This window comes from Balaenoptera musculus, chromosome 7, assembly GCF_009873245.2.
Source record: "Balaenoptera musculus isolate JJ_BM4_2016_0621 chromosome 7, mBalMus1.pri.v3, whole genome shotgun sequence".
Classification (NCBI taxonomy): domain Eukaryota; kingdom Metazoa; phylum Chordata; class Mammalia; order Artiodactyla; family Balaenopteridae; genus Balaenoptera; species Balaenoptera musculus.
The window spans coordinates 50,721,078-50,746,166 of NC_045791.1; the positions used below are offsets into that span (position 1 = coordinate 50,721,078).

The 25,089-nt window shown below is 37.2% G+C and overlaps 1 protein-coding gene across 2 annotated transcripts in view; it reads right to left on the bottom strand.

The window, feature by feature from the left end:
* ABCB11 (ATP binding cassette subfamily B member 11) overlaps positions 1–25,089 on the bottom strand; it is a 90,986-nt gene that overhangs the window by 29,680 nt on the left and 36,217 nt on the right. For both annotated transcript variants that reach the window (XM_036858572.1, XM_036858571.1), the window contains 8 exons: positions 19,567–19,680; positions 17,524–17,634; positions 15,196–15,321; positions 13,256–13,459; positions 11,503–11,673; positions 10,791–10,992; positions 9,798–9,873; positions 5,592–5,694 (listed from right to left, as the gene is read on the bottom strand). In XM_036858572.1, the coding sequence (XP_036714467.1) occupies positions 5,592–5,694; positions 9,798–9,873; positions 10,791–10,992; positions 11,503–11,673; positions 13,256–13,459; positions 15,196–15,321; positions 17,524–17,634; positions 19,567–19,680 (1,107 nt within the window). The remainder of the gene's footprint in view (positions 1–5,591; positions 5,695–9,797; positions 9,874–10,790; positions 10,993–11,502; positions 11,674–13,255; positions 13,460–15,195; positions 15,322–17,523; positions 17,635–19,566; positions 19,681–25,089) is intronic.

A 25,089-nucleotide genomic window follows, 5' to 3' on the forward strand; every position in this document is an offset into this window, starting at 1 on the left:
TAACAGCCATAAAAGGGGAAATCGACAGTAACACAATCATAGTAGGGGACTTTAACACCCCACTTTCACCAATGGAAAGATCATCCACAATGAAAATAAATAAGGAAACACAAGCTTTAAATGATACATTAAACAAGATGGACTTAATTGATATACATAGGACATTCCATTCAAAAACAACAGAATACACATTCTTCTCAAGTGCTCATGACAAATTCTCCAGGATAGATCATATCTTGCGTCACAAATCAAGCCTTGGTAAATTTAAGAAAATTGAAATCGTATCAAGTATCTTTTCCAACTACAATGTTATGAGACTAGATATCAGTTACAGGAAAAAATCTGTAAGAAATACAAACACATGGAGGCTAAACAACACACTACTTAATAACCAAGAGATCACTGAAGAAATCAAAGAAGAAATCAAAAAATACCTAGAAACAAATGACAATGAAAACATGGTGACCCAAAACCTATGGAATGCAGCAAAAGCAGTTCTAAGAGGGAAGTTTATAGCAATACAATCCTACCTTAAGAAACAAGAAACATCTTAAATAAACTACCTAACCTTACACCTAAAGCAATTAGAGAAAGAAGAACAAAGAAAACCCCAAAGTTATCAGAAGGAAAGAAATCATAAAGATCAGATCAGAAATAAATGAAAAAGAAATGAAGGAAACAATAGCAAAGATCAATAAAACTAAAAGCTGGTTCTTTGAGAAGATAAACAAAATTGATAAACCATTAGCCAGACTCATCAAGAAAAAAAGGGAGAAGACTCAAATCAATAGAATTAGAAATGAAAAAGGAGAAGCAACAACTGACACTACAGAAATACAAAGGATCATGAGAGATTACTACAAGCAACTATATGCCAATAAAATGGACAACCTGGAAGAAATGATCAAATTCTTAGAAATGCACAACCTTCTGAGACTGAACCAGGAAGAAATAGAAAATATGAACAGACCAATCACAAGCACTGAAATTGAAACTGTGATTTAAAATCTTCCAACAAACAAAAGCCCAGGACCAGATGGCTTCACAGGTGAATTCTATCAAACATTTAGAGAAGAGCCAACACCTATCCTTCTCAAACTCTTCCAAAGTATAGCAGAGGGAGGAACACTCCCAAACTCATTCTACGAGGCCACCATCACCCTGATACCAAAACTAGACAAAGAGGTACCAAAGAAAGAAAACTACAGGCCAATATCACTGATGAACATAGATGCAAAAATCCTCAACAAAATACCAGGAAACAGAATCCAAGAGCACATTAAAAGATCATACACCATGATCAAGTGGGGTTTATCCCAGGAATGCAAGGATTCTTCAGTATATGCAAATCAATCAACATGATACACCATATTAACAAATTGAAGGAGAAAAACCATATGATCACCTCAATAGATGCAGAGAAAACTTTCGACAAAATTCAACACCGATTTATGATAAAAACCCTCCAGAAAGTAGGCATAGAGGGAACTTACCTCAACATAATAAAGGCCATATATGACAAACCCATAGCCAACATTATCCTCAATGGTGAAAAACTGAAACCATTTCCACTAAGATCAGGAACAAGACAAGGTTGCCCACTCTCACCACTATTATTCAACATAGTTTTGGAAGTTTTAGCCACAGCAATTAGAGAAGAAAAGGAAATAAAAGGAATCCAAATCGGAAAAGAAGAAGTAAAGCTGTCACTGTTTGCAGATGACATGATACTATACATAGAGAATCCTAAAGATGCTACCAGAAAACTACTAGAGCTAATCAATGAGTTTGGTAAAGTAGCAGGATACAAAATTAATGCACAGAAATCTCTTGCATTCCTATACACTAATGATGAAAAATCTGAAAGGGAAATTAAGGGAACACTCCCATTTACCACAGCAATAAAAAGAATAAAATACCTTGGAATAAACCTACCTAAGAAGAAAAAAGAACTGTATGCAGAAAACTATAAGACATTAATGAAAGAAATTAAAGATGATATAAATAGATAGAGAGATATACCACGTTCTTGGATTGGAAGAATCAACATTGTGAAAATGACTCTACTACCCAAAGCAATCTACAGATTCAATGCAATCCCTATCAAACTACCACTGGCATTTTTCACAGAACTAGAACAAAAAATTTCACAATTTGTATGGAAACAAAAAAGACCCCGAATAGCCAAAGCAATCTTGAGAAAGAAAAATGGAGCTGGAGGAATCAGGCTCCCTGACTTCAGACTATACTACAAAGCTACAGTAATCAAGACAGTATGGTACTGGCACAAAAACAGAAATATAGATCAATGGAACAGGATAGAAAGCCCAGAGATAAACCCACACACATATGGTCACCTTATCTTTGATAAAGGAGGCAAGAATATACAGTGGAGAAAAGACAGCCTCTTCGATAAGTGGTGCTGGGAAAACTGGACAGCTACATGTAAAAGAATGAAATTAGAACACTCCCTGACACCATACACAAAAATAAACTCAAAATGGATTAAAGTCCTAAATGTAAGGCCAGACACTATCAAACTCTTAGAGGAAAGCATAGGCAGAACACTCTATGACATACATCACAGCAAGACCCTTTTTGACCCACCTCCTAGAGAAATGGAAATAAAAACAAAAATAAACAAATGGGACCTAATGAAACTTAAAAGCTTTTGCACAGTAAAGGAAACCATAAACAAGACGAAAAGACAACCCTCAGAATGGGAGAAAATATTTGCAAATGAAGCAACTGACAAAGGATTCATCTCCACAATTTATAAGCAGCTCATGCAGCTCAATATCAAAAAAACAAACAACCCAATCCAAAAATGGGCAGAAGATATAAATAGACATTTCTCCAAAGAAGATATACAGATTGCCAACAAACACATGAAAGAATGCTCAACATCATTAATCATTAGAGAAATGCAAATCAAAACTACAATAAGATATCATCTCACACTGGTCAGAATGGCCATCATCAAAATATCTACAAACAATAAATGCTAGAGAGGGTGTGGAGAAAAGGGAACCCTCTTGCACTGTTGGTGGGAATGTAAATTGATACAGCCACTATGGAGAACAGTATAGAGTTCCTTAAAAAACTAAAAATAGAACTACCATATGACCCAGCAATCCCACTACTGGGCATATACCCTGAGAAAACCACAATTCAAAAAGCGTCATGTACCAGAATGTTCATTGCAGCTCTATTTACAATAGCCAGGACATGGAAGCAACCTAAGTGTCCACCAACAGATGAATGGATAAAGAAGATGTGGCACATATATACAATGGAATATTACTCAGCCATAAAAAGGAACAAAAGTGAGTTATTTGTAGTGAGGTGGATGGACCTAGAGACTGTCATAGAGTGAAGTAAGTCAGAAAGAGAAAAACAAATACCGTGTGCTAACACATATATATGGAATCTAAAAAAAAGAAAAAAAGAAAGAAAAAAAAAATGGTCAGAAGAACCTAGGGGCAAGACAGGAATAAAGATGCAGACCTACTAGAGAATGGACTTGAGGTTACGGGGAGGGGGAAGGTTAAGCTGGGACAAAGTGAGAGAGTGGCATGGACATATATACACTACCAAACGTAAAATAGATAGCTAGTGGGAAGCAGCTGCATAGCAGAGGGAGATCAACTTGGTGCTTTGTGACCACCTAGAGGGGTGGGATAGGGAGGGTGGGAGGGAGGGAGATGCAAGAGGGAAGAGATATGGGGACACATGTATATGTATAACTGATTCACTTTGTTATAAAGCAGAAACTAACACACCATTTTAAAGCAATGATACTCTAATAAAGATGTTTAAAAAAAAGACCAAATGCAGCCAAAAATAAATAAATAAAATAAATAAATTTATTTTTCAAAAATTGAATATGATTGGTACTGTTACGTTTGAAACGTCAGTGCAGTGTTTAGTTCTTTCTCCCTTGAAGCTTATTAAACTCCTTACGTAATACATCTTGTAGTTATGAGTGGCAGCACCATGGACATAAATGAAGAACCTGTTTCTAGAACTAGAAGAGGTGCTGAGTCCTTAACTGCAAGATGAAGTAAGCAACCATGCTTGCTAAACGTTTTCTCTCACTGGATTCATCCTGCTGCTTCTGAGACAAGGTGTTCTTCTATGAAATTTATTTAAACCAACTCTATTAGATATTGAGACCTCTATCTATTTATTATCAATATATTAAAACCAAAAGAGAGCCTTAATAATCCTTCCATCATAGTCATAAGATCGTTAATTAGTACTTTATTCCAAATTTGGCATTGTGAATCAGTGTTTATAATTACTTCCAAAATGGATTCTCATACTGAAATTGTTTAAAGACAATTTGAAATTACATCATGTACAATGGATGTGCTTGTAATTAAAATATTCTCTGACTCATTTTCTTTGGTACATCTTGTGGTTTGGACCTTATTTTACTATAAAAATTTAATTTTTCATCCTAGTTTTAAAATCCCTTGATGTCCTACTACGTGCAGCTCAGTAACTAAACAGAAAGATGAAAGAGTCTGTAGATCATGGGCAGGTTGGAATGGGACTCAACAGATTCTAGGTTTACATGTGTCAAATAAACAGAAATGTTTGCTAGGTCACATGGTTACCAAATAAAGGACCTTCTGGTTAGGTTTGACAGGGCTATTCTCAGGGCAAAGCAAGGTGCCCAAGTTGATACAAACATAAATAATATATAGTCACTAACTTTAAGAAGCTTATAATTTAGTAACAGGATAAGACAACATGACCTGAAATAAGCCTCAATAAGAAAACTGCCATGAAAAGATTCAAATGAAGAGTAATGGAGGATCGAAAATGGGAGTATCAGGGCTGAAGAATGAAGTTCAGTGATTAAGCAAGGATTTGAGGAGGAGGGATGTTCACCTTATGTGAAAGTTAGACTGTACCCACCACAGCAATAGACATCCTGATGAAGAAAGTTTAATATTGTTACATGTGTTGATTCTTCTCCTATCTCTTTCATTTTTATGTTGTTTTGAATGATGCTAAAATTAATAGTGTTAATTTTAAATGCACCCTTAAACAATTATTATAAAATTGTATGAACTGAACAAATGCCCATAAAACCTAATCAGTCCCCATTAATTTAAAATTTGTGATAACTTGTATATCAAATATTTCTGTTGTCAAACACTTTTGCCAAGGTTATTATAATTTAAGAAGGAGATTTAAAATTTTACAAAAACAGTTTTCAGATATTCTTAAAAATTTCTTAAGGATATCTACATAATCAAATAATCTGCTAAGTACCTGTAATTTGCTTGTGTTTATTAGAATGGTTCATCTAAGAACTATCAATTAACCCTTAATAGCTCAGTTTTAGTTACCATGTATTCTTAAAAGTATTTAATTAATTTGTGTTTCTTTTAAAATACCATGTAAAACATTATGTAAAATTTAGAGTTCCCATCAGGTCTTAATGGAGTCTCCCATTTAGTTTGACTTAGTGAAATAATACTAGATAAAGGCCTTGAAAACTCATCTTCATTTAAAGGGCATACAGTAGTCTCCAGGAGAGACTTCTTCCATCCCCCCATGAGCGATCGGTACCTGACCTTTCTGTCCTCTTCATAAGTAGACTTATGATCTACAAGTGCTAATGGAGGTTCAGGTCCCAGGTAAGAAAGCTGAGACTTGGACCGTTGCCGGGTGGAAGCTCTGGAAGTAAACAGAAAGATGAATTAGCCTGTAAATTATGGGCAGGTTGGAACAGGACTCAGCTGGTTCTGAGTTTACATCACTTGTGTCAAATGAACAGAAATGTCTGCTAGGTTACATGGTAAGCAGATAAGGGAGCTTCCTGATCAAGTTTGATAGAGCTATTCTTAAGGCAAAGCTAATCAGTTTGGTTGCTGTGGACAGCAGGCTAGACCCTGATTCAGAGTAAAACTGAGGAGAGAGAAAGAGAAGGGGGGCAAAGTTGTTCCACTAGTCCACCAAAAAAAGGTCCAAGACTCAAATCCATTCCAAACCCACATGGTTCTACTAATTGCTATAATGGCAATGGTCCATCACTGTTACCTCCCTTCTGTTTGTAGGTTGTAGTTTTGATATCTCTCCTTCTCTCCCTCTCTCTCTTTCTCTTTCACCCTGATGTTTGCTTTAGCATAATGCCACCTGGATACAAATGGACCGGTAGGAGGAAAGAGGGCCCCTAGTGAGGTTTTCTCCAGGCTATATACTGCCCATAGGGATGGATTTAGTTAACAAATCTCTTATTGAAATATAATTTAACTTGGTGTGTTCATTCATTCACTCGACAGAAGCTTACCATGCACCTACAACATGCAAACCAGTGCCAGGTGCTTTGGGGGATACAAAGACTGGTCAGTTACAGACTTCTCCCTAAGGAGCTTAAAGCTTTATGGAAGAACAATGCATGCATCCAACCCTGATGTAAGGGAGAATGTGGTAAGTGCTATAAGGCAGATTTAAATAAGCAGTATGGAAATTTAAAGGAAAAAGGAATGTATGTCAGGTGTTACCATAAAAGGTTTCACAGAGGAGGTGGTTAAGGTAGGATCTGGCTATCTGTAGGCTGGAGGGAAGAGCATTGCTGATTGACAGAACAGTATAAAGAGAAGTGTGGAGACAGAGTTACTAGTTTTATATACTTAGTATAGAGCAGATACATGAAGTGATTGATTCAAATTGTTTTGTTTTTTCCCTGAGATTTCTGGGAAGGAGACTCCTACTCTCCTCTACATTAAACTTGAAAGTATGTGACACTGGAAGCTGTTGGCAATTATGTCAAGGAAAGAAGCTTCCTGAAAAATGAATACTGAAAAATAAGTAGAGCAGAGAAGGGAAGAGAAAGAAACTGTATGTATCTTGGACAAATCATCGAAGCCTCAGCCTTGTTTGATACCAAAGCCTCCTTGGACTATTTATTGAGTTATGTTAACTTATTCTTTCCCTTTAAAGGTTAAACCAGGTTGGCTTAGGTTTTTAGCCATTTGCAAATAGAGTCTTAAGTGATAGAGGCAATCCTGAAGACTTGAGAGGATAGAAGTTACACTATCAAAGCACTTAATCTGAAGAAGTACGGCGTAAAGAGAATGATTTAGAGATGAGGAGACCTGCATCGGCTGTGGTAGTGCAATCTAGATGGAGCTATTCATAAGTCTCTCTCTATCATCTGTATCCAGGTGAAGTTAGACTAAAACAAATACCAAGGTGGTGCCTGCCTATTATTGATGCTCATGCAGCCTTCTTGAGAAGGCAGCAACGCATCGACTGCATGACTCTAATTTGTTCCCACGTTCTGTTGATGGCATCACCATCCCCTTAGTCACCATGTTCAACAGGTGCATTTATGTCAAGTCCTTCATCTTCCTTGCTCTTGCTCAGACTATTGCCAAGTCTCATTGTGATCAGGCATGAAACCACACCACCCCGATTCCCTGCTACCAAACTGGCCTCCGGGACACCCCAATCCCCTCCCACTTGGCCTGAAACTCTGCGGCAATAGAGTCATCTCTTTAAGTTAGGTTAACTAAGGTTGAGAGGTCATCTCCCGAAGGTGTGAGAAATAGGTATGTGTCAGCTAGAGAGAGCAGAGTGCATGACAGGGCTGAGACTTAAGGTTATGGGCCTAAAAAGAAACTCAGAGCAGTAGAAGCCAAGGTAGGAGTATGCGCAGAAGAAGAGGGCATCAAAATATAGTTGCCTACAGCCCAGTTCTCAGCATGGAAGACCTTGATCCTCGTCCCCTCAAATTTCTACTACTTCATCTTCTATTTCTTAAATCTCTCTTTCTCTCATTCCCTGTTGCCCACCATTCCACCTGTCTAGCATAAGCTGTCCCAGTGAGACCATGGGCAGTAAGGGTGCAAGACAGGGGCCTGACCTGCCCCCTCTGGTCTGCCATAAACACCAACATTAGAGTTCTATCACACCCCTTTTCAGAAACTTACAACATCTGCCCCTCCCTTCCTCAGAAGCCGAGTACCACTTCTCACCACAAATAAAAACAGCTAATTTGGGAATATATGTTCTCTCTCTCAACATTATTATTTAGGAAATTACTGTCATCCATGAAATTCTTCTTGAACCTAAAATATATTACTAAAGAGAGACTTAGGCATCAGAAGGACTGAAGCCAAGGAAATAAGATACAAATGAACATTTCAATGAGTCATCTTAAAAAAAAGATCTGTCAGCATACAAAATAAGATATTTTTAACAGACATTCTTACTCAAACTTATAAATCTTTCTCTGCAGGAGGTTAATAGCTACTTTCTGTGTATAGGTGGTATTTCTGTGTTTCTCTTCCTAGTCACCAAATTGGAGAATTTGTGAGAACTAATAGCCAAATAGGAAATATTTATATTAAAAATGGTTATCTGTTCCTAATAGTAAACTGTAAGTAAACTACGTAGAATGGGAAAAATTTTGTTCATCTGAAAAATTAAGAAAATATTAATTTTCTTGTTGACATGACCATGAGATACATCTCCTCTTTGCAACCTTTAACTTAGTGATCAAAAGAGTTGCCTAGTCATTTTCTGTTTTTGAGAAGTTAGTTGGTATCTTCAGATTGTGATTCTAATGACCTTTATAATTTTCTTTCTTCCAATCAGAAAAAAAGCTGGTTAAACATAATACCAGATGTCTATAAAAATTGCCTAACATTTTTGGCAATTTTTATAGCTTTTATTTTATAGAGAAACATGAAGCTATTGTTTTATTACTTTCCAAATTCAAAAAATTCAATAAAACTAGCATTTCTTAGAATTTTTCTGAATAGACTTGTTCTTAAAAGGAAAAATAAAAATCAGTGAATATTAAAAATAAGTAAATCTGTGTTTGAACTATTTGGAGTTGTTACCTGAATATTATATTTTAAGCTTCTTTAACCATTTTTCAATAAACAATTAGCTACCTTGAATGAGCAAGTCCTAAACTGAGTCTTTGTTCAGAGCACGGCCTTGAATTAAATGTCCTAGAAATGGTAAACTCCATGGTGGAGAAATATGCTGTCAGTCTGTTGCCTACAAATAGTTTCCTACCTTAAGAAAAAAAGATCTTGAATAACATTTTCACAAATATAGACAAATACTCCTGGGCAGAATTATTCTTAATACATAGACTTTTAACATTAAAGTAACTATTTTGTTTTTGAAACTTTTAAACCAGAATGAAAAGCTAAATTTATAGTCTTGCTATATAGCATGCTCCAAAAATATGCTTTGGAAGTCAATGCCCATGTGTTGATCTAGGAAAAAAAAATTCATGTTTAGGAAAATTCTCTTTAAACGTCAGACAATGAATCTCTTATTTCATCTAGTTAAAGAATGATTTGACTTTGGACGGGTAATTCTGGGAGCAGAAATATTTGTAATTCAATTACAGCTCAGTAGGTTAAAGAATGAAGCTAAAGGCATGAATTTGACCTCCATTTAAAACAGTGCTTAATACCACAGTTAGCTTTGGGAGACAAGTCTAAACAGATTTTTCAAAAATCCCCTTTCTAAGCTTAATAAACAACATTTTAACTACAGAGCATCTTTATCATGACCCCTACCCTCAATAAAATGAGAAGCCAAATTTAAACAAAAAATCTGTATGAATTGGAGACAGAAATGTCAATATAGCAACCAAGTATTCATTTGCATGTTCATTATTACACAAGACCTGGGGCTGTGCTTAAGTAAGGGCTCTCCAGGTTGTACCTGAGGTATTGCCAGGGGATCTTAGCTGCAGAGGGCTCGTAAGAACATTTGAAAACTTAAAAATCTGCCCTGTGACTTGAGCTTACCTTAAGCTAGCTTGGTAGCTCCCTCTGCTAAAGGTCTGTTTTCTCTCAAGTAAGGTATCTTCAGTTTCATCTTTTCCTATTCAACACAACACAAGTGATCCCTTAGTGTATACAATAAGCAGAACCATATCAAAATAAAATTATTATTTACTATATTTCCCTAGCATATCATTACTGTGTCTGATGCTAAAACAGTCTATTAACTTTATTGCAATAAATGAAAGTTAGCGCTTGTCCAGCACATTCTAACAAAAACAACAACAAAATAATCAAAATACTGAGCAAGATTGAATCTTTTGAACTATATGATAGCCTATGTGTTATCACCACAGAAATAGATAACCTATAGATATAGCCGATATGAACCACAAAAAAAACTTATGAGAAGCCCACTAGAGGTGGCAAAAAAAAAATGATAGACGCACCAAGTTAAAAAAAGAAAACAAAACTTTTCAGAATAAATCACATGTGTTAAATGTATACAGTCATTTTACCCAATGGTGTTCACAAATCCAGATGTGATATGGTAGAGAAAGTTTGGAATGTTCGGTTAACGTAGGTTGAGGTAAACCACCAAACCTGAAAATTCAGATTGAAAAAGAGAAGGTACCCTAGGGCCTGAAGTATCTATCTACATTAGTGAAAATAAGCATAAACCTTTTTAGTCATTGGTTAATTCACTCAGCCAACTAGAGGAGAGCTCCTACTGAGTGCAGGACACTCTAGGAAGACTCTCCTATTTGCAAACTGTGAGGGAAAAAAGGGATGGAATTGAAAGTTCTTCCACAAAAGACCTGTGTTTTAGCTCTATGACTTGATCAATAACTAAACCTCCTGAGCATTGTTCTTTCCTTTATCATTTATACAATGTCTCCCAGGGCTCTGAGGAGAACAAATACGATACTGTATATTAAAATGCATAGAAATCCAAAAAACATTATATATAGCTAATTATTTAATATAATGTACAAGCATAATGGAAAAGGCACTTGCCCTTTATGACTTTTTCATTAAAGGCTTGATCTCCTTGACTTTGCAAAGTCATTAGAGTGAAGTAAACTCCTTTCCTTTCCAACAGTTCTTCATGGGTGCCTCTTTCCACTGCTGTACCACGTTCAAAACCAATAACGACGTCTGCAGCTCTAACCGTGGATAGGCGATGAGCGACGGAAATGATTGTGTGCCCATGCTGAACCTGTAAGAGTGTACAGTGCACAGTTAAGCCAGACTGTAAGACAGAGCTGACATTGACATTTGGGCAGTCTCTGAATCCACAAGTAAGGCAGAGCCTCAGTTCCTGGGAAGATCCTTAAATAGGCTGTACAGACATTAGAAAATGCCAGCGTGCTTTCTTGTGGCTAATAAATGCCATCACATCACATAACACCAATCAGCAATTGGTCCGGTAGCTGCTATTAATCAATAGCTGAAAACCAAAATGGAAATTTTTTAAATCACATATTTTACATTAGACTTAGCAAGATTTAAAATTTTACACGTGCAGCTTTTAGAAGCAAATCATAATGTCTTCCATTCAACTGTGAGGAACATAGTGGTGAGCCAATAGTTTCCAGATGGACACACTGACCCATGTAGTCCTTCTCTGTCCATCTTTCTGTCTCTCCTCTCTCCACAGCTGCCTTTCCTACAGCAACACAAGAATTTCCACACAGACTTATGAAAGGAACTCAGACTTTCAACAAACCTTACTCAGTGCCTCTTGCACCATGGCTTCACTCTCATTGTCCAGTGCCGAGGTGGCCATGTCCAAAAGTAGGATCTTCGGGTTTCGGACAAGGGCTCTAGCAATGGCTAGTCTTTGTTTCTGGCCGCCACTCATCTGACCTCCTCCTTCTCCAACAAGAGTGTCAAATTGCTAGGAAGAAGGTGACATCAGTAATGAAGAGGAAGAATTTGAAGGATCCTGACCGATTCCTTACAAAGGTCCTTTCTAGCTTCCTCCTCAAGCATGACTTTTCACAGGTCCGCCTTTCACTTAAAAAGACTCTTTCCTGAAACAGGGTATTATCTAATCGATATTTGTGTATAAAATAAAGATATTGATTTATCCTTTCCTTCTGGGATGTAAAAATGTTTCTCTTTAGCTCAACTTCAAATAAAATGTTTCCACCACAATAAAAGTGGATCAGGGTCCTGAAAATCCATCTTAGAGGATTAGAGCATGTATCAAAGCATTGTCTCTTTTCTCTAGCTAGACAACACAGAAAAACACAACGCTAAAACTGTCATATATTATGAATGAAAGATCAAAGTAGCTTTAAAATCATTATCATGAATAGCAAAGAGTTACTGAGTATCTTGCATGTCTAGCGTTATATTGGAATCTCACAATGGGGCATTGTGGTCAGACTCTTATCTTGCTTATTATCAGCCAACATGAGTTGAGCATCTACCATGTAGAAAGCATGCATCTGAGCTCTCTACACATATCGTCATATTTAGTCCTCACAGATGCCACATGAGTTAGGTACTACTATTCTGCTCAATTGATGCATAAGGAAATACTGGGGCCTGAGGGGGAAAAGTAACTTGCCCAAGTTCATAAGGCTTGCAAGTAGAGAAGCTGGGATTTGTATGGAGGCAGACTGATTCTAAAGCTTTATACTTTTTAACCACTAGACTATATAATACTCACAGCTGAAATCCTATTCATACAAACATTTTAGAAGGCTGAGTAAGAAGTATTCTAGAGCACGGACTCTGGAGCCAGACCACCTGGATGAGATCCTTGTCTCTCCTGCCTTGAGCAAGTGATTTGACCTCTTGGAACCTCAATTCTCCATCGGTAGATGCGGATAATAATAGTAGCTGCCTGACAGGATGATTGTGAGAGTTAAATGAATTAATAGACGTAAAGTGCTTAGAACAGTGCCTGATATGTAGTAAGCACTAACTATGTGTAAACTAGTAATAATAACTCTTCCATTTAGCAGACCATTGGCCGTGAAATCCGTACAAGTATATTATTAGGGAGTTGGTTTTGGTTGTCGTGTTGTATAAAATGAAGATAAATGAGGAAATTTTGAATATGTGAGATACAGTACTGAAGACACAGTATTAGCTGCCCAAGCACAAGAAAATTAAAGAGCAGTGACAATGATAGACATCAAAAGGGCATTGTGAAAGTTACTGCCACATGACAAATTTATCATCCGCTTAGACAAATGTTTAATAGACAGAATAAGGAAATTGTATCCGGGTCAAAGGAGCTTATAAAAGAAAGCTACCCCAGTTTGGTAGATTTTTAATATATTAACAACAACATATTTTCAGACAAAGGGGAGAAACTCAAGATACATTTCTGGGCATAAAATTAAAACATGACATTAAGAATTTAATAATTTAGGAATCAAATGAAAAGAAATGCACATTACTGTGTAAATTTTTTGCCTTCTATGACTTCTGGGTTTCCCTCTGGAATGAGAGGCTAGGGATACCTGTGGCAGGTCCATGATGAAGCTGTAGGCATTGGCTTCCTTGGCAGCTCGGACTATGTCTTCCATTGTTGCATCTTCTCTGCCATAGCGAATATTTTCTGCAATGGTGGTGGAAAACAAAACAGGCTCTTGCTCCACTATCCCGATCTGAGCTCTAAGCCACTGAATGTTAAGAGAGCGAATGTCATGGCCATCCAAGGTCACCTAGAGAACAAGAATACAAGGTCACTTCTCTTGGAATCCTTCAGAGTTCTGAGTCATACTACTAGGTTGTACTTGACCTATGGGGAGAAAAAAAAGAGACCAACGAGATTGTAAAAGAAACAATTCCTCTTACAATGTGGTTGTTAATATAAGGATGACAACATAAATTGAAATCAAGTATAGCTGTAGGACAATTCACTGTAGAAACACAATTGATATAAAGATCACTTGATATAGTTTAACATGATTGGCCCAGGAGTAGAAAAGTTTTAAATTCTTTAATAAAGAGTAGAGTCCGTTATTCACCATACTTTGAATATTTCTATCTTTTGACTTGAGGCCAAAATGAACTTCAAAAGACACAAAGAAAATAAGCAATGATCTCTATCTTGTGTATATATGTTTAGAACAAAATCTTACTTTCTGGCCAGATTCATCAAATGACACTTGGCTGTTCAAAAGCAATTGAAACTGTAAGTGTGATAAGTAAATAAATATTGCTATTAGAAAAAAGTAAAAATTTTACATCAAGAAAACATGATTTCTAGGGGCTTCCCTGGTGGCGCAGTGGTTGAGAATCTGCCTGCCAATGCAGGGGACACGGGTTCGAGCCCTGGTCTGGGAAGATCCCACATGCCGCGGAGCAACTAGGCCCGTGAGCCACAAATACTGAGCCTGCGCGTCTGGAGCCTGTGCTCCGCAACAAGAGAGGCCGCGATAGTGAGAGGCCCGCGCACCGCGATGAAGAGTGGCCCCCACTTGCCGCGACTGGAGAAGGCCCTCGCACAGAAACGAAGACCCAACACAGCCAAAAATAAAAATAATAAAAAATAAAAAATAAAAAAATTAAAAAAAAAAAAAAAAAAAAAAGAAAACATGATTTCTATATATTCAGAATATAGTTATGGTGGTATGTAGCAAAGAATACCCAATCAGAGAACAAAGTGTCTGTGAAAAAAGAAAACTCTATCACATTTGCCATGTCACTCTGACAGTACATGCATTATATAGAGCTCATTGCATGGAAGTCATTTAATATACAGTCAAATGATCCTATCTAAAGGCATCAAGGAGATGTTGACAAGAATGATTTTGAGGCAGAGTGAAAAGAGCACAGCCTTTGGCATCCAACAGATCTGGGTTCAGATCTCAATCTCTCTCCTTCCTCATTCGCAAAACGGGCATATTTATCTTTGGAGGTCACTGTGAAAATAAGTGATGATTTTCATAAAGCACTTGACATATAATATTGATAAATAGCAACTATTAATATATTTTTTTTTAGTTTCAATCTATGCTTATAGTCAGGTAAACACAAGGAGAAAGAGACAGTAGTTTTTTTACCTAATTTCTCAAAGCAATAATCAAGAGCTGTTCTCTGTTAATTCTGGTCATGTAAGCTTTCTTATACTTAGCGTTTGGAGGACCTTAGGGAACAATAATAATTTTGTTACAATAAGAAGAAAGAAATGGAAATGTTCCCTCACTGAAGAGGTAGCAATACCATTTTGAATGTATCTGCACATTCAGTTACATCACTGAGCAGATAGACTGGTTATTTATCGAACACAACCACCATGGAGGGAATTAGTCCAGTTGGTTCCGTCAAAAATCATTGTCAACTATGCAGATGTCAGGATGGTCTCAGTGTATGTTAGGCCTTTGTGTCTGACCAATGTATAACCATTTGCAATTTCCTATCCCCGTGGATTAAGAAGTTTCTAGAAAATACACACCATGCCTTCACTGGGGTCATAGAATCGTTGAATGAGCTGCAGTGCCGTGCTTTTCCCAGCTCCACTGGATCCTACCATAGCTGTCATTTCCCCTGATTTAATGACCATGCTTAAGTTATTTAAAATCTGCAGAGAAAAGAAAAGAGCAATGTTCAGATTGCTGTCAATTAGGTTACAAGTTAGAATGCTTTGTGAAGGCACTGTGTATGTGTTTATTTATGCCCTCACAGCAATAGCCACTGATTTCCCTCAATAACCAGAAAAATTAGTAAACAATGCCTAGGATGTGGTTTTAGCATTTAGCACATTACTTAGTAATAAACTGATAGCTGTAGCCAACAAATAAAACACTGTTGAAGTAAATAAGCCAGGCCGACTTGGAAAAGTATGTTCCAGAATCTAATTTAAAATGTTTCTGACATGTCAGGATACGTCAAGGAGACTGTCCCAATTAGCTTAGGGGAGAAAGCCACTTAGCAGTAGAAGACTTTATTAAAACAAACTACTGGCATTGGGAATAGAAGATAAAACAGAAATGACATAAATGTATTTCAATTCAACCGATATTTGTTGAACAGCTATTATGAACTAGCTCCGAACAGATATTATAAATGAAGCTCTCAGTCATCTGTTCAAAAATCTTTACTGAGTAAGTACTACCTTGTGATCTATATTTCACAAAGCACTTTTACATATGTTGACATTTAATGTTTATATATATATATGTGCTATAATATAGTAATCAAAAATATACTTCAGAAATATTATCAGAATATATGTAACTATGTTTTATATACAGATATGTATGAGGTGTGAGTGTGTGTGTGTATATATATATATATATATATATATTTACCTACATTATAAGTATGTAGTATTAGAATTAAGTTGCATGGGATTGAGTTCTGTGGGGGTAATAGAAATAGTATTAAGAAAGGGTAGCTAACTATGGAAAACAGTACAAAGTTTCCTCAAAATACTAAAAATGGAACTGCCATATGATCCAGCAATTTCACTTCTGTGTATTTACCGGAAGAAAACAGAAACAATAATTTGAAAAGATACATGCATACCAGTGTTCATTGCAGTATTATTTACAATAGCCAAGATATGGAAGCAACCTAAATATCCATCGATAGATGAATGAAGAAAATGTGGTATACACATATAAACACACACACACACAATGGAATATTACTCAGCTATAAAAAATTAAATCTTGCCATTTGTGACAACATGGATAAATCTAGAAGGTATTATGCCAAGTGACATAAGTCAGACAAAGAAAGACAGATACTGTATGGTCTTACATGTGGAATCTAAAAAACAAAATAAACAAACAAGCAAAACAAAATGAAAATAGACTCAGAGATACAAAGAACAAAGGAGTGGTTCCCAGAGGGGAAGATAAGTGAAGGGGATAAAGAAGTACAAGCCTGCAGTTATAAAACAAAGGCACGTGGATATAATATACAGCATAAGGAATATGGTCAATAATATTGTAATAACTTTGTATGGGGACAGATGGTTACTAGACTTATCGTGGCGATCATTTCATAATGTATGCAAATGTCAAATCGCTATGTAGTATACGTGAAACCAGCACAATATCGTACATCAACTATATTTCAATTAAAAAAAGTAAAAAGAAAAGGTGGCTAAAGATACTCTTTTAAAAATGAGGAATAAGTCTCCTCCCAAAGCCAGTTCATTTGGGGAGTAGATCCTAATTTTCCTGTGGGGTAAATTGGCTTTAAAGATACTTGCTCAGTAGGTGTGGGAAAACTGTAAATTTTCTTCATCATGTCCCCTGGACAATCACCTAGTGTAAGACATGTGACCATAATATCACAAGATTACCTTTCCTTCAAGGACTGATCTAGAGATCCTTGTGAACTTAGGGATAGGAAATAAAAAACGTCAAGACAGCAGCTTTCCTTTGCCACTTCATACCCTACCCACTCAGTGTCCCGCCTTCTGCAAGCTTTAAGGAGGTGGTTGATAAGCTACCCTTCTGGATTGTTCTGATTGTTTTGCAGTTTGTTTAGCTTGTGCTCACAGTGACAGGATCTGCCACTCATTTTAACAGAGCATCACTCAGTTGACTTAACCTGAATGTGCTACCAGACTGTGTTCCCACCAGAGAGATTTGCATATATTATTATCACAAGGAATATGGTTTGTGGCCTGAGGAACGACAGGACACCTGAGGATACTCCCAGAGAAACGTGTCTCCCTGCCTCGTTCCTGGAAAATAAGTCATGCTTCATAAAAACAATTATTTTGTGGCTTTGGAAATGAATCATCAAAGAAGAAATTGGCACTTACCTTCACCTCTGGTCTGGAAGGATAGTGGAAGGTCACATTATGGAATTCAATTTCACCCTTAATTCGATCCAGCTTGTAACCATCTTCTGACATGCAGTCAATGAGGGGTTTCTGGAGTAGAATATAAAAGGAATATAGCAACAGCATGTATTATATGCATTTACTGTCCATCTCGGTTTGAACTGATTCATAAAACAGAACAACAATCAGGTAAAACACTGCAGTGATATGCCAAAGATAAGTTGCTTCCACATTAAATGTGCATTAATGATAGTAATAATATTCACTACCATTCACTGAGAAATTAATGTGAGATTATTACTATTGTAATTACTATTACTATATAATAGTATTAATATATTACATATACTTATATATAACCAAACTTACATAAATAATTAATATACAATTAATTATAATTAATATAAAATATGTCAATGATCATATAATTGGTATAAAATATTTTCACATTAATTTAATTAATTAGTATTTATTGTATACTACGATATATTATTACATAATGACAATAAAATAATATAATAGGTTGGCCAAAAAGTTCGTTTGGGTTTTTCCATATTATGGAAATATATAGTATTGATCTATAATTAATATATTAGTATGTAAGATATTGATATTATTATGGAGTATTGTAAATTGAGATACCACAGAAGACAATGTACAAGGTGTTTTAATATGCTTTTTTCGTTTATATAATCATCACTTTAACCTAACTAGACAGGTGATACATCCATTTGTTCACTTGAGGAAGTAGAGGCGTCTCAAGAGGCCAAGGTCCAGTAGTACCCAACATTTGAGTATCTATTGTAGATGGTGATTAAAACTAACTGAACGTCCTCAAGTGGTGTCTTCAAATATACCAACTTTCAACTGATAGGCTGAATTCCACCTCTTTTGTTGTTAGTGGTGAGCCTAATTCAGAACTTAACCACACTAGGTCATCAGACAAGAGTGAGGGTCATCTCCATCTACCAGAACACTCCAGGGTCAACTTCTTCCCTCTCCCTCACTAGTGAGAGAAATTCATGATCATATCTCTATTTGTGGCTACAGTGTCATCTATTTCTTCTTCTTTGGTCTCTAGTAAAAATAATAAAATAATTTTTAAATGCCTTAATTTTTTGTAATCGTTTCAGGGGCCTTTCAGACTCGTCATCTTATTTGAGCATGCAACAACCCTAAGAATGAGGTAGACTTTGGATAGCTCTATGTGGCTTTCAACAATCTTTTTATACCCCAATAAATGACAGCCTAAAATATAAAACAACATATTGCCACCTCCCGCTTCTGTTCTTGAATTTTGACCTCTCTAGCTTGACCTCTGATGTCCTTCAATAACTTAAGCAGGGAAATCCTAGCCAGGCTGCCAGGGTCCTTTACAAGCTTGTAGACTTTCTGTCACATTTAGAAGTTAATCTAATCTTATGAACTTGGTCTTAAAGTCCTGCGTGATCTGGCCCCTTCCCATTCCTACAGCCTCTGTCTCTTGCTCACTCTGTTCAGTCACACTGACTTTTAGTTCCTTCCATTCACCAAGCCCTTTTCCAACCTGGAGATCTCTTCCATGAATACCTCCCTGCTCTCACCTCTCAGGCATCTCTCCTCCCGCGAGTCCCCTTTTGCATGGCTGACTCACCTCCTTGGGTTCTCAGCTCAGAAACGGTGTCACTGTCACTAAATTTAACTGCTCCTTCCCCCATCCCAACCACTATCACACTGATCTATTTTATTTCCTTCCTGGTACTTATCACCATCTAATATTATCTTATCTTTGAATGTGCCTACTTCGGTATTGTCTATTTCCCATATGATATGAGAGCAGGGGCCTTATTTGTTCTATTTCATTCTTGCACTGCCAGCTCAGAATGGGGTCTGGCTCATGACAGCACTTATTTAAGTACTGCTGAATTAAGGGCATTGTGATAGTTTCTCATATTTTTTAACACTGAGGATAAATTTCCCATGAGTTCATTCCTCCCCCCAGCCCCAACCTGCTAATGGCCTTTACTTTTGGCTTTTACATACCCGGTCCATTGTCTCAAAAATGCTCGTGGCTGCTGCACGGCCAGCTGCAAAGGCTTCCAAACAGGAAGAGGCATTGCCAAGATTTAAAGCTCCTACTATGACACTGAGGAAAATCTGTAATAAAAAGAAATAAACATAGTTTTCATCAATTTGCAAATAGTCTTCACTGTCATTTGGGCTGCCCATGTGAACTCAAAGATTTCTCAGAAATATTCTTCTGTGGGAGTTTGAAAGCTAAATAGCTCTTTGGAAACACTAGGAACAGTTTTTGTTCTGCAAAGTATCTCCAATTTTTCTACTGTTTTGATTTAAAAGACTACATTATTTTTGATTGAACATCACTATTCTACAAAGAAGAACATGTTTTTAGATCAGTAAGAGGTCTAAGCAAGGCAGCATATAGACACTGAGTGGGTTAGAGTAGTGATACGATAATTGATTCATTATATAAACAGCCTTATAATGTTAAAGACTTCTGGTTAAAGGGTTGATGAAATGATAAAGACACTGTGATTAGCTTGATTGTTCTAGAGACTGGTACATGCAAAATATGCCTACTACTACTGCTACTGCTATATTCCTGCTACTAGTGAACTAGTTTTTAGGATAACGACTGCTATACTACTATTAGCAATAATAACAATAATAGTAAGGTATGTGTTTAAGTGCTCTACTCGTATGACTTCATTTAATCCTTACAATAGAAGAGGAAACAGAGGTGTATGGAGGCTGCCTAACTTACCCAATGTCTCAACGTGTATTAAGGGGTAGAGCATTATTTGAATCCAGGCTCTTGATTGACATTTTGTCCAGCTCCCAGGCTCATCTACTGCTGCTGCACACAAGTGGAGTGGCCAGGTTCCTGTGCAGAGCTGGGGAAGCTCTTCTTTGACTCACCAACCTGGCCATCTCATTAAGTTAGGGGAAGGCTACCTGATCATGATCAGATGTTCCTACCCAACAGCACTCTGTTTTGTTTGTTTGTTTGTTTTTTAACATCTTTATTGGAGTATAATTGCTTTACAATGGTGTGTTAGTTTCTGCTTTATAACAAAGTGAATCAGTTATACATATACATATGTTCCCATATCTCTTCCCTCTTGCATCGCCCTCCCTCCCACCCTCCCTATCCCACCCCTCTAGGTGTTCACAAACCACCGAGCTGATCTCCCTGTACTATGCGGCTGCTTCCCACTAGCTATCTATTTTACGTTTGGTAGTGTATATATGTCCATGTCACTCTCTCACTTTGTCACAGCTTACCCTTTCCCCTCCCCATATCCTCAAGTCCATTCTCTAGTAGGTCAGCACTCTGTTTTTAATCAGTGCTGTTTATAAAGAGGCAAAGAGGCAATTCCTCACATTGGCCTCTAGGAGAAGCACAAGACTTCACCCTTTCAACCAAAGAATGAGCTTTAGTCACGTGACTCACATGGAGGCTGTTTCGTTGGCCACCATCTATTGAGGACTGGAGTTATTTTCTGAGGTAAAATAGAAGTTGGTACCTGCATGAATGTAGTCTTTTTCGGGTAATCGAACGAACCTAGTCTGTGGTGGTTTCATGAGCTGGATTCTTCCCACGGGTTATAGCACATCAGGGCAAAATACCTGAGTCCCTCCCCATTCTCTTTCTCCCTTATGGCTGGACCATGGGGCTTCTCAAAGCCAGTCAGGCATCTCCTCCCTCTCAGTAACCTCTCTATTCCATATATCCAGATGCTGTGGGCCAGCCCCTTCTTGCCTTCTCCCTGAATTCCCTATTCTATGCATGGGGACAAACATTCTCTCTTCATCTGTCCTTCATCTGTCCTAATCTGTCCTTTTCCTTAATTATGGCAAGTACTTCCTCCCATTGGCAGATTACTTACTCTCTCAAGCCCCAGTAGTTCATTATCTGTAACACAGGGATAATGATTGCCTATACCTCAAGGGATTGTTATGAGAAGTAAATGATAATGTGTGTAAAGGTGATTAATCCAATGTCAGCCACATAAATAATAGTGATGATGATGATGAAAGAAGTGAGATTCCACACTTAGGAAGTGAGAAGATGAACAGACAGAACAGTACTTGTGGTCTAATTTGTGTTAATACCACCCTCATTAGCAGTCTTTCTAACTGAGCAAAAGAAGTCTTCCACATGTCCTCATTCAGGGGTCAGTAAACACTTTCCATAAAGGGCCAGTTAGTAAAGATTTTAGGCTTTTTAGGCCATATGGGCTGAAGCAATTATTCAACTCAATTCCTCGACTATGTAGTACAAAAGCAGTCATAGATGGTAGGAAATGAATGACTGTGGCTATGTTCCAATAAAACTTTATTTACAAAAACGGGCCACAGTCTGGATTTGACTTGTGGGCCATGGTTTGCTGATTCTAGACCAACTCACTAGTGGCCTGAACTGAAGTTTGGAGTCAAACCCTTGCTCAGCCTGGCTTTGCAAACACTACCTCAAGCGAACATCTCTCTCAGGGTCATCAGGGAAAGAGGGAGTGAGACAGACAGAGGTACACATCCTAGTACCATTGCAGTAGCTAGCACACATCATTTCTCACCCCAAATATCTCACTCTTCAGCCCTGTGGACTGTGGTGTGGGAAGAGGGAGGGCAAAAGAGACCTCTGGGGAATAATTTATCTGTGGGTGTGCTGTGCTGGAGAAAAGGGGATCTGTTATAGAAAATAAACTTATGGTCACCAAATGGGAAAGGGGGGGAGGGATAAACTAGGAGTTTGGGATTAATGGATACACATTACTATATATAAAATAGATAAACAACAAGGTCCTACTGTATAGCACAGAGAATTATCTTCAATATCTTGTAATAACCTATAATGGAAAAGAATCTGAAAAAGTATATATATATATATATATATATATATATATATATATATATATATATATATAAAACTGAGTCACTTTGCTCTACACCTGAAACTATCACAACATTGTAAATCAACTAGAGTTCAATTAAATAAGTAAATAAATAAATTAAATAAAAAGGGATCTGTGGCCCCTTGGAAGAGATTCAGAAACAGGAAAACAGTAGTTAATGAGTCAAGCCTCAGAGTCACAGAGATCTGAGCTCAAATCCCACCCTGTGCTATCTGGCATATATTTCTCAACCTCATGGCTCCATTTCATTTTTAACTGGTAGCATAATTACAGAATGGCATCAATTACAGAATGAAGTTGTGAGTATTACACATGGTAATTATATTAACTACTTCACTCAGTGCTTGACACCTTGTATACACTGAATAATGTTCCTCTCTATAACTGCTGTTACTTTTTTATTATCGAGTCCTGAAACTTAAGAGGGGCATGAAAGAGCAGCCATCAGCACCATTCAGTTCCCTTTCATCTTTTTTTCGTAATAGATCATAGAGTATGTTTTTTGTCCATGTACAAGTGATACTAATTACAGTCATTTATGTGAAATACTTACCACTTATGCCCAATTACCGTGCAGCCAATAATGATTTTGTGCATCACAAAATGTGTTAGATTAACCTAATTGTTAATTAGTTTAATGTATTAAAAACACTCAACTCAGCTTATGCAAACTCAGCCTTTATAGTTTGTTGCTCAGAGCATGGCCAAAAAAGTGCATGCACGCTCAAGAGAAAGAGAGAGAGGGAGAGAGAGAAACAGAAAGGGAATGCTTACCAATGATTATACTGTTAAAGAATGTCGCTCATCTTCCCAAAGAAAAGTTTCTTAAGATGTAAGTGGAGGCTTGCAAGGAAAAGTTTAGGAAAAGGAGGTGAGGTTAGTTATTGATGATTAAAATGTTAGAGACACATAGTATGCCATGTCTGCACATAGTAAGTACTCAAGAAATATCAGTTGAGAGAAGGAATTATTTACAGAAGGTACAGAGTAGCCTATAATCCAACAGACAGGAAACTTGAAGGTGAGAACTTGTTAAATGAGTTAAACAAAGATGCCGTTAGACCGAGGTGGCTTTAATGCCACCTAATGTAGCAGCCTACATAAGCGATCAGAACCTAAGCCTGCATGCCTCAAGGCTAAGAAATCAAAACCTAAGGACAACCAATCACGAACAGCCAATTAGGCTTTCCCCAATAAGGCAACTACTTAAGCTACAGTTGATCAAATAATTTCTGTACTTTGCTTCCTCCTCTTCTCTATAAAAGTCTTTCCCCTAGCTTTTATTAATAGACCCCCTCTAACCACTTCTGGTTTGGTGTGCCCAATAGGAGTTATTTTTTCTCAAACAAACTTTTAAAAATTTTAATATGCCTCAGTTTATCTTTCAACAGAACCATAAAATTGGATCTTCACTGGAGAGAGTTACCAAGGGTAACTCAGTGGAAATTCAGTGGTTCCAACTGAAATTGTGTATTTTCAATTTACATTTTTTCATTTTTCCCTCTGAACTGTTATTTGTGCACACTTCTGTCCCCTCCTTGCAGGCAAGGAATCAAAAGAAGGATGTCTTTTCTCAGTGCATATCTTTCTGCAGAGCGAGCAGATACAAGCTGCTGAGACTGAAGTCAACTACTGGTATTTCTAGTTTGGTCAAGTTGAAAGTTCTTAAGAATCATTAGGTCAATAAAGACAAAGGACTTTATAGTCAGATTTTAGACCTGCAGTACTTTCACTGGCTTTTCAAATGTGCAAAGCTATATTAAAAGTTATTAAGAAAGTGGTTTAAAAAAAAAGTGTGAAAAAAAAAGTGGTTTAATTATGATAATAGTAACACTTTCCATCTATGCTATCCCTTTAAGGTTTACAAAACATTTTAACATGATTTATCATATTTAATTTTTTTAAACAAACTTCAAGTGATGCCAGCTGTTTATCTTTCAAAGAAAAACTGAATTTTAAAAAGTCATTCTTAGTGTATTACCATGCTCTGAATGAAATAAAGTCAGTGTCTTAGAATGATTATGGTCTGACCTCTAATAATCATTTCTATTTGCAAGTGAAATTTCTATTCAACTTTCCCTAGAGATGTATTTGTATAAAAGCAGTAGGTCTCAAATTGCAGGCTTCTGGCTAGCAAATTTCTGGTGCACAAAATTTTGGTATTTTGCATTATTTAATTGATGCCTGTCCTACCTAGAATCTGGAGCCAAAATATTTTTTTTAAGAATCTTATATGAAACCGCTTCCATGCTTTTTAAATTAATATAATTTATTGAATAATTAACAGACCAAATGGAACATATATTTCATGTTTTACCTCCCTGACCTCATGGAGCTTACTGTGTGAGGGTGGGAAGGGACAGGAACAAATGTAAATAAATGCAAGTGTTCAGATTCACTCAAGGACTCTGAAGGAAAAGTTCAGCAAACCATGCAGGAGAATAAAAGATTGGGGGACTTCCCTGGTGGCGCAGTGGTTAAGAATCCTCCTGCCAATGCAGGGGACACGGGTTCGATCCCTGGTCTGGGAAGATCCCACATGCCGCGGAGCAACTAAGCCCGTGTGCCACAACCACTGAGCCTGCGCTCTAGAGCCCGCGAGCCACAACTACTGAGCCCACGTGCCACA